General features: G+C 39.3%; 1 protein-coding gene across 1 annotated transcript in view; it reads right to left on the bottom strand.

Annotated features, from left to right (window-relative positions):
- Positions 1-471: 471 nt before the first annotated feature.
- tp53i11b (tumor protein p53 inducible protein 11b) overlaps positions 472-13,681 on the bottom strand; it is a 44,985-nt gene continuing 31,775 nt past the window's right edge. The window contains exons 2-7 of the mRNA XM_082541744.1: positions 10,030-10,167; positions 5,603-5,661; positions 5,397-5,445; positions 4,976-5,072; positions 3,412-3,513; positions 472-2,908 (exon numbers count right to left, since the gene is read on the bottom strand). Coding sequence (XP_082397870.1) covers positions 2,775-2,908; positions 3,412-3,513; positions 4,976-5,072; positions 5,397-5,445; positions 5,603-5,661; positions 10,030-10,158 — 570 coding nt within the window. The 5' untranslated portion in view covers positions 10,159-10,167 and the 3' untranslated portion in view covers positions 472-2,774. The remainder of the gene's footprint in view (positions 2,909-3,411; positions 3,514-4,975; positions 5,073-5,396; positions 5,446-5,602; positions 5,662-10,029; positions 10,168-13,681) is intronic.

The following is a 13,681-nucleotide window of genomic DNA, read 5'->3' as shown; positions in this document are numbered from 1 at the left end:
TATATTTGTGCAGATGATCGTGTTGTGACACGCTCGACAGAAAACACCAAACAAAGCGCGGGCTTGCGCAGCTCCTCTTAAGTTTCTTGGTTAAACACGTTAAAACAAACGCGTGGAGCTCGTCTTTTGCTGGGTGATGCGTTTGGCCAAGTTGAACGGGATGTTTTGCTGAAGGGTCTAAAAGGCGGTGTCAGACAAGTGAATGGGATGTGTAGAGACTGCACCCTAGCATTACCTGTGCGCAGAAGTCGCTCCCTATCTGCTGGGCGTTAGGTTGGCAGGTATATTTGAAGTTGATCTGCCATTAGATTTAATAACAGGAAATGTGAGGATACTTTTGTTAAATAACTGCAATAGTCCATTGCTAAGAAAACCCCCCAAACCTTTCCCTTTGTGATTTAAGACATACGGTATATTTACAGCCCTATACATATATTGCAAGGACAGCAAAAAACAAGGTGACTGGATACATTGTCAAGTCTTCAAAATAAACAATGGTGTTCTTTATTTCACACTTTGTAATGCAAAATCAATAGCAATGCATTTTTGAGGTACAATATACCACATAAATACATATAAAACAATGCTACAACTTGAAACAGAGTAAGGATTGCTATTCACAACAGTATAACGCATGATGGGTGAAGGAGGGAATAAATAGCTCAACTTGCCATGTCTTCAAACTCAAAGAACACTGGCTGCTTGTGAATGTTTTGGCTAATTTATGTCAGAGAACCAGAAGATGAAAGAGCCATGTCTTTGCCGTCCTCCTCCTGCCTGCCCATCACTTCAAAAATAACCTGCTTTGTAGAGCTTTGAACATTTTCGTAAGGCTGATGATTTGAGGCCTCGCAGTATTGAGGGAAATGGAATGGCATTTCTCTTACACGCCATAATTATCGTGCTAGCCAGGACAGAGCATTTCAGGTTGAGGAACAGAACGTCACGCGGGAGAGCTACATCTAATTAAACCCTGGCAAAAAGGATAATTACTACTTTTCAGGGGTACAGGAGACCTCACCCGTGTTTCGCGTTCCCTATCTGAACTAAAAGTTCGCCCCAAGTAACGAGCACATCTGCCTTCAGCACTGGACTGCAAACCCACAATCACGGGTCACTCCCTTCTAGGGCAGGACTCAGTGTGGTCTTTTGTAACAATACAGACCACCTTTGAAGACCTACAGTATGCTCCCTTTTTTTAAAATTCGAGCTTACAAATGAGTCGCCTGTATTTGGGAGTGTCTCTATCAGGTTTTAGGTGCTGCTGAGTCAACAAACTGGATTGCTGGCACCGCTTCAAAACCAAGCTGAGTTATGATGTACCTGAGGGCATGCTGAGGATTTGGAAGTAGAAATGTACTCAGCAACGGGTGAAAACTGTCAAATATATGATATATTTGTTTTAAAGCACATACAGTATAACTGTCTTATCAATCAGCTTTTCATTTTTAGGGTTTGTTTTTTTGCCATTTTGGTTCATTCAGCCATTTACTGCTTTGCTGTCTTCTGTTTGTGGCAACTTGCTACAAAGTTTTATGGATTATAGATCTTTCGGTGGATTACATCGCATGCATGATGTCAAAACACAAATGTCACTTAAATAGGTACAAAATAAGACACGCCATAATTAGGTGGAGGATTAGAATTGAAAATCATTTTACCCAATACTGAAAAAGTTCCCTGTTTGGTTCACAAGAACAGCACAGAATAGTAAATAATTTTATTTACATATGTACAGGGAGCAGGATGCAGTGTAGATGACTGTTCTTTTAAGTAGTTTTAAGGCAAGACTAACGATATGGTGTATATAAAAAAAGAAAACTGTGCTACATCACCAAAGTACAGCCAGCTCAGATTTGTTTACCTGCACACTGATGTGGTTGTCTTGTAACACTAGCTTTAAGGTAGTCTGAATGTTACTTGGGATAAAGAGTCCCATCTTGTAGTGCACACACAGCAAAGAGAGAACTACTCTGCTCCTCTTGTATGAGTAACTTCACGTGTTCATCAACATTGCATGTATTAATGTCAGTAGTGAAAATATAGTCCAAAATAGTCCACTCAAGGAATAATAATAAGTCCCTGAAAAGTATTTAGATCTGAATATTATTAATGGCCATAACTGAGAGTAAACACTGAACTTTAACTGTTTTTTTCAGTGTGAAAGCTATCAGTTTAGAACAGATTTCATCGTCACTCATTTGGCTTTTTCCGAATCTTAAACCTTGGATTGTGTATTTTGAGTGTTCACTGGAAAGCCGTCAGAAAGCATGCACAAGCTCAGTTATTAGAGTACATAGTGTGATTTAACGTCAACAGCATCAAAACAACAAACAAATGACAGCACAAACTTTTGGTCCTCGAGTGTGATTCAGAAACGGCGTCGATGCAACTTCTTATCAGACACAAAATACTGAGTCGGGAAATCATGAGCTGTACATGAACAATAGATTCAGGTGTTTAGAACTACTCTGTAATGTTAATTAATATTACAAATCAAAGGAATACAGGATTGGACCTCACAGCCCCAGTGAAAGTAGTTTACTTTCACTATGAGGTTTCTTGTTCTTGTTGCAGAGTCTGGAATATGAGACTGTACCCATCTGTTAAATACTGGGGGTTACATTAGGCTAGGTCCTGTGGAAGGGGGCAGGGGGCATTGACTGGCAAAGTAATGCTCCGAGCCCCAATCAAATCATAATCCAAACCTTCTGGCCCCGCATTTGTGATCTGTGCTTAACTGTCCCCACCCTGGAAGTTATCACACAGTCAGCTCAGATCTTCTTTGGCTTACGGCCCAGGTGGTAGTAGTAAGCCATGGTGACCAGCAAGAAGAGTACTCGACTGAGGAGAAGCAGCATGGCGGCGTTGGGAAGGATGCCGATCTCCACTAAAGTGATGGACGTCACTGAAACCACAAATAGAAATTTACTTAAATTAGATATTAAATGATAATAAACAACAATAGCCTCTGAAAAAAAGCATGAATCAGCACAATTATCAGTAGATTTTTGATAAAGACAGTGCGTATATGCAAACTCCCTGCTTGTTTTTCATAAAGTATTAATTACCTGAGCAGCTATGAAAGAGAGCAACATGAAAATTGACACTTATGCCAACTATGAAAAAACACACACACAAAAACAGCACCATTTATACCCATACACACAATGCTTCATTGTACATAAGAGCTTAAAAGTACTGTTTTAAGATTTAAATAAAAATGTGTCTAAATTTGAAATACAAGGATGTGACACCTCACACTGAACACAAGAGGGCACTACCTGCACATTTTTCTTTCTGCAAACACTCCCACATGGACAAAAGTAGCCATCCTTTTTCTGCATGAGGCAGAAAAGGATGAAACAAAACAAGATGAAGATAACTTGTAATCTGTGTTGGAAAACTCACCTAAAAACTGCACAGCAAAGTAGCAAGCCTCACTGAGTAGAGTCCACTGGATGATGACCTTTTCTGCTGTGTAGAGTCCGTTCCACATGATGAGGGACAGGCCTGGAAAAGAATGCAAAAATAGGGAATTTATAGGTTCAGGGGCATGGGAATGAAAACAGAAAATAAGAGCAAGCTCGGGAAGGAAGACTCCTACATGTCCGAGAGAATTTCCACTAATAAAACTACAAGAATCTTGACACCATGTGCACATGTTGCTAACGGGACCTGTTGATTCAGCTCTGACTCTCTGTCTGTGATGACGGGCTTGCGTGCAATCATTTCAGTGCCTGCTCTTCTTCCTGTTCATTTTCCTGAATTTCACTCCCACCTGCAGAGAACAGTGAGGCTATGGAAACAAGAAGGGGTAGGCTGAAAGGTGGGAGGGCTGATGGACTGTATCCTCTCCCTGCCTGGTTCCATCTGTGCAGCAGATGAGACCCCATCATCCGCCCCCTTACTGCACCTAGTCTGATAGGCCATCACCCTCTTTTGCTAATCCCCACAGTGTGAATGACATTTATAATGAAGAAGGTCAAGCTGGTTCATTCATGTGTTCTTGTAGTGGTTTAGCTGGGATTTGTTCAGATTTTACATTTTTGATTTATCAAGATATGCATAAAACATAGTATTAAGTCTTTCCCTTAGTATTCATGTTATTGAATGCCTATATGAAGTTTAGGTGCTAGCATTTTGACTGATTTAGTAAACTAAATTAAAATGACAACCTCACAAATTGTACTTAAACATTAAGCCTTCTCACTCTCTCTGTCTGTTCTTTGCATATTCTCCCATCTCCCATTACAAACCCTGTGATCACCCGACTGACAGCTCTGTCTCAAGTCAAAACCCATTAAAATAATTGCTCGCATCTCAGACACGTTGTATGCTATGCGTGAGGTGGGAGCTGAGCAAAAATGGCACTTTGTCTCGTTGATGAAGTGACATTAAAAAAAACAAACATTTTTAAGTCACTGCAAAAGAGAAAACTGCAAAATATGAATGTAGAGTAATACACTGCCTCCTCTTTTAGTTCCAGGGCACCTCATTCGCACACACAAACTTACTGTTCTGCCACCGTGTACCAACTGGATCCAAATCTTATATATAAAGCTGCAAAAAGGAGGTGACTGTGGCCGTTCTGGAGAACTAGTCTTTTACCTCATAGAGAAACAGAACTTGAATTATAGAGCCACCATTTGCAGCCTGAAGGAAGGATTTTGGAGGAAGAAGAGATCCCTTTATACAGTATCTGAATGCAAGAAGAGAGCTCTTTCTACAGTATCTGAATGAGTGCTTGAAGTGTTTGACTCAAAATGAATACATTAGAAGCTGTAAACACAAGAGGCAGTGCAGTGAGGCAGTGTATATTTTTAGCATGTAAATAAATAAATATTAAAGCATCGTGTCTGCATCAGTGCTGCACGGTCAATGCACTTGTTCATGCAAGTATATTCACACTCAGTAGCATAAATACCTTTATGAATGAATTAGCTGCACAGCTTTCATAAAACTTTGGACTTACTGAGCAATGCTCCTCCGTAAAGGCGAACAGAGATGTTAGTAGTGGAGAGCTCCTCCTCAAAAACGACCTCATATAGTTGGTTGGGAAACACCAGAGCCTGTGTAGGGTAAAAAAAGGAAAAAGCACAACATAGCTTTGTCATATCAGCAAAACAGCACTGTGTGCTTCCCAAAGTCTCCCTATTTTTGAGCTAGTATCACAGGGAATGCCCTGGAGGATAATGTGAATGTAGATGGTGAGGTTAACAAAGGCGGAGCTGTTTCCCCAGATGTCCCTCACTGATATCTTGGAACAGAACCTACAGTAACTCAGCGCTGCGTTTGCATAACGTGGTTTTCACACTTCTAAAAAGATACATTTCTTTCTGCCTTACATTTGAAAATGAAAAGACTTTGAAATTTATCAGTGCAAAACATCTTACCATCAGAGCCATAGCTGTGAAACCCACTGCAGAGATGAGTATCCACACCCTAAAAAGAGAGAAATATGAAATGCTACACCCATCCTGTGAAAATTACAGATTGTAGACTTTGCAAGACTAGCAATGATGCACGGATGACCTTACACAGTCTGCTGTGTTAACTGTGACTGTTGTGATGTTGAGTAACTGAGCAGCTGAAATCTCACCTCAGCCCGAAAGGCTCTCGCACTGCAAACTTCATCTCATTTCCGAGCATCTGACTGATCTATCAGCAAACCAGGCAAGACAAAAGAAACAGGAAATGAGTGATGAGAAGGTAAATGCAATCACAATCATGTCATCATAACAAATACATGTTATGATCACCTTCAGCAAAACCCCACATAACCAGGAAGAAAGAGTACTCTGGAGGTGTATTTAAAGTAGTTAATGGAGAGAAGCACACAAAACAGAGTGTTCAAGAGAAAGGAACAGAGCGGCTGAGTGTTAGAGAAGCATCTCTTAATGTTAATTAGAGACTGTAAATGTTCTCGCCTTTTTAATCGCCTCCTTAAGACTCACTGTATGTCATAATATCTTTTAGGGAATTCTAGACGAATAACTGACTACCATGTCAATGCCACAAGAAAAGCATCATCTGCAACAAATGACTGCTGGCAACAGTAGCAGCACATAATAATCAATTTATAATCCTGGAAGCCTGAAATCGTTAGTGGGAAAAATGTCTGACAAACTGAAAACTAAGTGTGACGTGCCATTTCTTAATGACCAAGTGTTCATTCAAGCCGACTACAAGGACAGATAGCAGTAAATATTTCATGAAATGCCATGCAAACTGATCTTATCACACAGCAATATTCAGAAGATATACAATATCTGATAGGATAAGCATCTCTTATTACAGATGAGAGTAGACCCTGGAATCCTAATAAGCAGCAACTATATTTTCAAACTCAAAGGACCCAAGAGTTATTGGAATTTAAAACTAATTCATTAGCATGCTACACACATCTGACAATCAATTAATCACTTAAAAGGGACCCATTATGCTCATGTCCGACTTCATTTATTTTAAATTGCTGTAGTGCTGTTTTAAGAAGGCCTATTTATCTATACGGCAACATCTCTGTTCACCCACCCCTTCTTCTGATGGGGTGTTGTATGTGCTTCTGCTCGTATGTGCCTCACAAGATCATTTTTATCATAAAGAGATCACAAAAATCTTAGAGCATAAAAAACACATCTGAAAGCATTTACAGCAGGCTGAAGCCTCATCTCATGGCTCAGAGGGATTACTTGCACATATGCTGACCTTATTATCTGAAGGCCTGACCACATTTAATATTAGCATACACCTTTGGAACAGTAACTATATGAAAAAATATGAAAGGAAGCTAATAGTTCAAATTTAATCAAAGAAAAAAGTGAAAACATGTATTTCTTTCAGGATTCATTGTAATTCTATACTGCATTGTTCAGACTGTTGGTTAGATTGAAATAAATAATTTGTGCTTTTACAAACCAAGGTAATTGCTTTTCAATGCACTACATTAGTGTTATGTGTTTACAGAATGTGGATTCGTAGTAATTTTTTTCCTGTAAGAATAAACAGGAGAAACAAGCCCAGAAATGTTGTTAACAGATTCAGGGTCAGGCTCATGAGCAGGAAGGAAAACAAACTGTCCCAGATAACCACAGAGAGTGAAAATAAATTAATAAACAAACCAAGTTTTCTGCCTGAACGGACAGGAACCCACAGAGAAATTACAACTGTTGGCTGGCTGTGAAGTTGAATTCCTTCATCTAAAACCCTTCAGGTTCCATCATATCCTTAACATGAATGATTTCCCTTCATCATAAAACATTCTCTTCCCTCAAAGGGTTCCGGTGCTGGAGCCAGATGTAGCATCACACAGAACTAAAAATACACAGAAGCAAAAGAGCTCTAAAGAAGAGAAGATGAATCATTTTCTGGCTACGAGTGTTTACAAGGAACACGGAATAGCTTTCTGTTTGATAAGCCTGTGAAAACTTAATGTGAACGAAACAATGATCGATGTCATATCAAAAAATGGGTTTTCACTGGCTTTTACCTTCTGCCATCTCCCACAAGGTGCATGGTAATAAGTGCAATATCTGGACCATTTTCAAAAGAAAGTGTATTTCAAAGAGTTGATGCATTACATCATACTTATTATGTAATATAACAATATCAGCAAGACCCAATTTCACTGCAGCTGGAGAGAGCTTTTTCCAGGATATCATTAAACATGACTTTTCCTTTTTGCCCTCGGGGCCGAGATGCAACTATAAACGTGTCTGTTGACTTTCTGTGAAATTCACATCATGACGTGAATTTCAAATGTCACCATTTTGAGCACTTCTGTCAAAAAACTATACCTGTTGTGTTTGTTTGAAGAGTTTCCTAAGTTAAATATGTAATTTGCAACCAGACATTTATTTGTAATACACAGTAATTTGGCATATAAAAATAACCTCATCATGGCAATGACTTTAGATGCAGATAAAAAACACACCACGTTTAAACAAAATATATAAGGGTAGTGATTCATGTGTGTGCATTTGCATCAATCTTTGATGTATACACAAACAGAAGGACTGATGGCCCTGAACTTGTTAAGTAGCTTTAGAGAACCCGTGTTCAAAAGCAGCAGAAAGGAAAACAAAGACTTCATGTGCTTGAAGTAAGATGGGGGAAGGGGATTTTTCTTTTTAAGATTCTTAAATTCCCAATGTCTGCTGCAGTCTTTAATTTAGGGGTAGACATGTACATCCCTCATTGCAGTGCAACTGAAGCACCTGTACACGAATCCATCTGTGCCAGCTGTGGTCACATAACCAGGTGAATCACCCTTCCTGTGCCTTTGGTTTTAGGGGCCGTTTTTGACAAGAACACATAAATATTCATGACTGGCATGAGAAATATTCATACTCTGAAAACTGAGCATCAATTGATGGTACCATGGTGGCTTAGGGCAGAATATTGCAGAAGGCAGTTGAGTGGAAAGAGGGAGAAACAGGAAAAGAAATACACAATGTTGTTTGTGCAGAGAGAAGCTATAGTGCAGCTGTTGTGGCCTTGAGTTGTCATCAATCACTCCTTCAGCTATTTAGTAAACAATGAGCAGCTTTTCAGCCATAGAGGATGAAAAATATTCAGCTAATACCAACTAGAGTAGCAGTGCTCTGAAATATCAGTATCTGTCAGTTGCAACATCCCATTACCACTTAAATACAGGATCACTGAATTAAACAAGCTGTCAGTAATGGTGCAGCCAGGTGAGGCATTATCTTTTTGCACAGTAGCACCTAGATAAAGCATTGCAGTAATGCACTACTGTCTTTCTGTCCCTTAAAGAGGAAGAGTATTCTTATCTCTAAGTAGTAGAAGAAGCAGGAAGGCACAGTGAACAGAGTGCAGGAGCACTTCCTTCCATTGTTTACTTAAACCACCGGGATGGAGTCAACTGTTTCCTCTATATATAAAAAAAAAAAACTATGTATGGCAAGGATAAATGGAACAACAAGAGTAAGCACAATGGAGTAGAATAAGTGAACAATTATACTGTCACAGTAACAATTAAATTCTAATTTAGTTCAATGTCGAAGTTAAACAGGGAAACACATTTTTTCAAAACAGCACGTACAGTAGATTCCATTAACCAAACTGTTGTTTTACTGTGGTTTGTATACCCTGTTGTTGGTTCAGCCATTACAGTGAATATGCAACCCCAAGACTCAAGAGAGAGGAGCAACTGCCACATTCGTTTCTGTCTTTATCATACCGTCCTGGAAAGGTTTCTGAGTGGCAGATGTCAGGGTTAGGCTCCGTGCTAAAACATTGAGAGAGAAAACAAACACTCAGGAGAGCTGAGAAAAAGGGGGCTGACATCACATCACGAACTATCAGCCACCACCGTATGCCTGCTCCCTTCTGTTCTGTCCCTTTTTCACACTTGCATGTTAATGAATATTTCAGTGAGGAACAATCTGCTATGCCTATGCTCACTGTAATGAGGTCTGATAATGACAAAAATGTATAATAATAATCTGAAATCTTGAAATCTGAGCTCAGTGAAATGGAATAAATTATTGTCAGTGTGCAACTGTGGAACTTGATATTCAAATATGATACTCTGTCTCCTAACATATATCTGATTGTGTGCTGTTGTGTTTTGGTATGCACCGTCTATACTGATGTGCTAATGCATGGGAGGCAGAAAGAGAATACATATGAGATGCAAGAGGCAGGAAGTCTCTCAAGGGACCAAGCCACATCTCAGTGGAGCTGCCAGAGCTTGTTGGATTACGTGATCTAGATTTACTGATCCATAAAGAGCAAATGCAGACAATGGGACACGAAGAGAGTGATGAGCCAATTAGCAGCCCACTGTGGCTTTTAAAAAGAATCCATAGCTCTTCTCAGGGCTAGTAAACACATTTGTGGTGGAAAGTCATTTTGCTTTTCCAGTAGTTTAACTGGTGATAGTTAACTAATGCACTCATTTCTAACCAAACTGCTTGTTGCACTAATGCACAAGCCATTTGACTGTACATTAGCGCTTAGATTGAGTCAAACTCGCTGGAATATGTTTATATGATGTAATCTGACCTTTGAGCGGTGCACTTCGCCATCGTCGTCCTCGCCACCGACTCCAAGGATCTTCCGGCTCTTCAGACGGCTTATCAAGTCCGTCTGACTGTGCTTCTTCATTAGAGGAGCAGGAGGTTTAGATGCCATGGTGCACACCTGACACGAAAATAAAAAAGGAGACACATGGATGGTGTCGTTAGAGGAGATAAAATAATATGAATTACTACTTAATAAGTAGGACTGAAAGAGGAATGAAAGAGGATGGATTTAATTTTGTTTTTCCCTAGACCATTTATATAATAAACATCAGTGGAGTTCTCCCGTCATCATTTTACGCCTCTGTCTGAAGACGACATCGCTATCACATGGGGCAGGAATAGGCATCAACCAATCTACAAATAATTCCCTTGAGGATGTGACTTATGCAACACAATTACGTAATCCGGGTGTAACAAATACAGGCAAGCCATAAAACCTTCCTCTTAAGTCAGACTGGAAGCAGGAGCCAGCTGCCCCCTGTATCTGCTGAGAGCCCAACAGACGCAGGTGGCTGCTTAGAGAATCACAGCATCTAATAGTGACACACATATAGACTCACACGCGCGCACACAGGGGCGTAGCACAGAACTCTGGGCCCTGCACATAAGCAGTCTATGTGAACCCCCTTTCTTTCTCCTTGTTTTATTTTTATTTTTTTTACATTTTAATTAATTAAGCCAACCACTGTATGCAGTAATCTGTAGGGTTCATTAGGGTAGCCCCCAATGAACTGTTCATATACGGTATATGAACAACCTATGATGCGTCCTTAGAATTCAACCTTAATATCTGGATATACTGTAGTCTTTATCACATCGTCACTGCATGTATGCTTCATCACAGAGTAAAGCATACAGGATTGATACAGGTTAATATATTAACCTGCTTTATAGCCCAATACAGTTTTCAATGTTTTTGGCACTAAAGCAAGTCACAGGCCACAGGTCAAGGCAATCGACCTATAATTAATAAATGTGAAAGTTCAATTAAATCTCCAAAAATATATGTTTATGAAGCTATAACAGTAAAATTACAGCTCTTGGTGGGAGTAGGCAGAATAACAGTATTTTAAAAAGCACTGGATTGAATTAGTTTTATAAATAGGACATAAAATGGAGATTTCGTGTTAGTGTTCCTTTGAGCTCATAAAACACAAAAGATGTCATATATGTCGGTCTGATATTCTTGCAGATACTAGATGATTAAGTATTACATAAAATTATGGTATTAAGTTGTGCTGGTCCATTTTGAGAACTATATTGTTACATCTGGCAGTGGCTCAATGTTTAACACGTGCTTTTTTTTTTTTTTTTTTTTTTAAATGTTAACAGTCTCCTCTCTTTAGTTTCTTTTTGGACACGGTGCGCATTAGCAGTCACCTAGATAGAATAAATTAGCTATGGTGTAAAGGAGAGTCAAGTGGGGGTCAATCTGTAATTTGTAACAGGTGAAAGTGGAATGAAAGCTTTTTTTTTGTCTCAATTTATTCAGGCAGTTTAGTTATTGCTAATTGTGTAGAAATAACAAAACAAAAAAATCAAACACAATCAAACTCTTCATTGCAACTCCACTTCAGCTGAAATTAACCCTTGGTAGTTAAAGTCACCACTTCCCCCACGACGCCCCTGCACACATACATGTGTTAATTATCTTGCAGACGTCACTTACTGTCCACAAGAGTGGATGTAAATGCCAGTGGCAAAAAACAAACAAACATGTAATTCATTTCTTGCCCTTGCTGGCTATGGACTGTGACAGGAGGTTACACTGCAGCAGTCCTATTGATCAGCATTAATGAGAAGTGGCTGCAGACTCGATGGGCAACCAGTAGGCAAATCAAAAGTCATCATCACGGACTCAATAACGTAACCTCCACAGTGATTAAACTGGAAGCAAAGAGATATGCACACATGTACACGATGGAACGGCCCGTCCGAAAATTGATGGCTTCTCTACAGGGCAGCTCTCTGGAGAAGTCCGATGAGAGCAATTACAAAGACAGAATCTTTAACAGAGAGCCTTGTCCACAGGAAAGGAAAACAATTTGTACCAACAGGAGACAGCTCAAAGTATTCAGCTTTCCACCCACTGGGAAGTATATCATCACAGTTAAGCTGACAAGGCAGAATCTGAGTTATAAAACTACTACAGTTGGTTTTTTCAAGGTCACACTGGCAAGCTAAGCTGCACAGAACCACTTACAACGTACAAACACATTGTTAACACTCACACATGCCAAAGCACTTCAACACACCTCAGCAATAAAATATAGAACAACTGTATGACACAAATCAGGAAGCATACCAACCTTTTAATTTATGAAGCTTTGTAGTTTTGTAAACAACTTGTGTCTTAGACAGACACATAATAGCAATAAATGTATCTAATATATATTTTAGGCAAAGGAGAAAACTTTAATTTACCAGTAGCTGCAGTGTGTGACTAAAGAATCAGTTTTTCCACATTTCTACCATGAGAAATTTTTGTTCCGCTTCCCAAATTGTCATCTTAAAAATAATACTTTTTATTCAGTTTTACTTTCCTTTCCATCATCTCAAAAATGAAATAAAATAAAAAAAAGCAACACGGCAAATCACACATGTAATCACTTTAACTTGTCTTGATTCATTACATGCAATTCGTATTCCTTTGTATTTTGTCAATTCATATAATTCTGATATTTAGTTTTGTGTGGCATACCCAGAACAGTTATATGCTAAGGTGTTGGTCTAAGTGCATTCCTGTGTCAGATATGTGTAGTAGGGCATGGCAGCAATCCCTTGTATTGGTATGCACACACAGAATAGGATTGCAAAGGTCAGTAAAGGTTACACAGCATGTTTACAGGCTTCTGTTGTCCATTTTTTCCCCCACACAGTGAGCGAAGTACAAGACTTTCCCCTTTTTCTGTAACAATCAACAGGAGGAGGCGCAAGAAAGAAAGAACGGGGAATGGAAAGTAATCAGTGCAGGTAAATCTATTTTCACAATGGAGAGGGGTAATCTTTCTGATAAAAGGGCCTCCCCAAACCCTGTATACAATGGCTGGAACTTGAAGCAAAAGAAGTATGCAGGCTTTAATTCCAGCCGTTCCACACACCGATAATCACAACACTTCACGAGAACAGAGGAATATTTTTTCCTCAGTTCTCTTTCAAATCTTTCCTTTTTGCCAGTTGTAAAGTCTGATGCAAAAATCCATTAGTGCTTTCACACATTTGCTTTTTATGCTTAAAGGAACTGGTGCCCACTCAGAATAATTGCAGTGAGACATTTGCCTCAGGCTTAATTATATTTTCTGGGGAAATACACAATTAGATTACTTACACCCCCCCTGAAAAAAACAAAACAACTTTTCTACTTTCCAAGTAGCAAAGTTAAACTGTTGGTGTATGATGATGGTCCCAGTGTGCCAAATTACAGTGCAGCTACTGTAACATGATTACTAGATTACTGCACAGCCACAAGTTGTTAAATTATAGTTTAGTTAATATATTGTTCAGGCTATTCTACCCTTATGCCCTATTCTCATTCAGTACAGAAATACGACCACTTCTGTTGTGTACTTCTCACTCACAGAAAAAGTAACCGGGCAAATCATTTGCTCAACTTTCATGTGGACTCGACTGAG

This window comes from Aulonocara stuartgranti (genome assembly GCF_965226115.1).
Source record: "Aulonocara stuartgranti genome assembly, chromosome: 7".
NCBI classification, from domain to species: domain Eukaryota; kingdom Metazoa; phylum Chordata; class Actinopteri; order Cichliformes; family Cichlidae; genus Aulonocara; species Aulonocara stuartgranti.
This window is presented reverse-complemented; position numbering and strand designations above follow the sequence as displayed.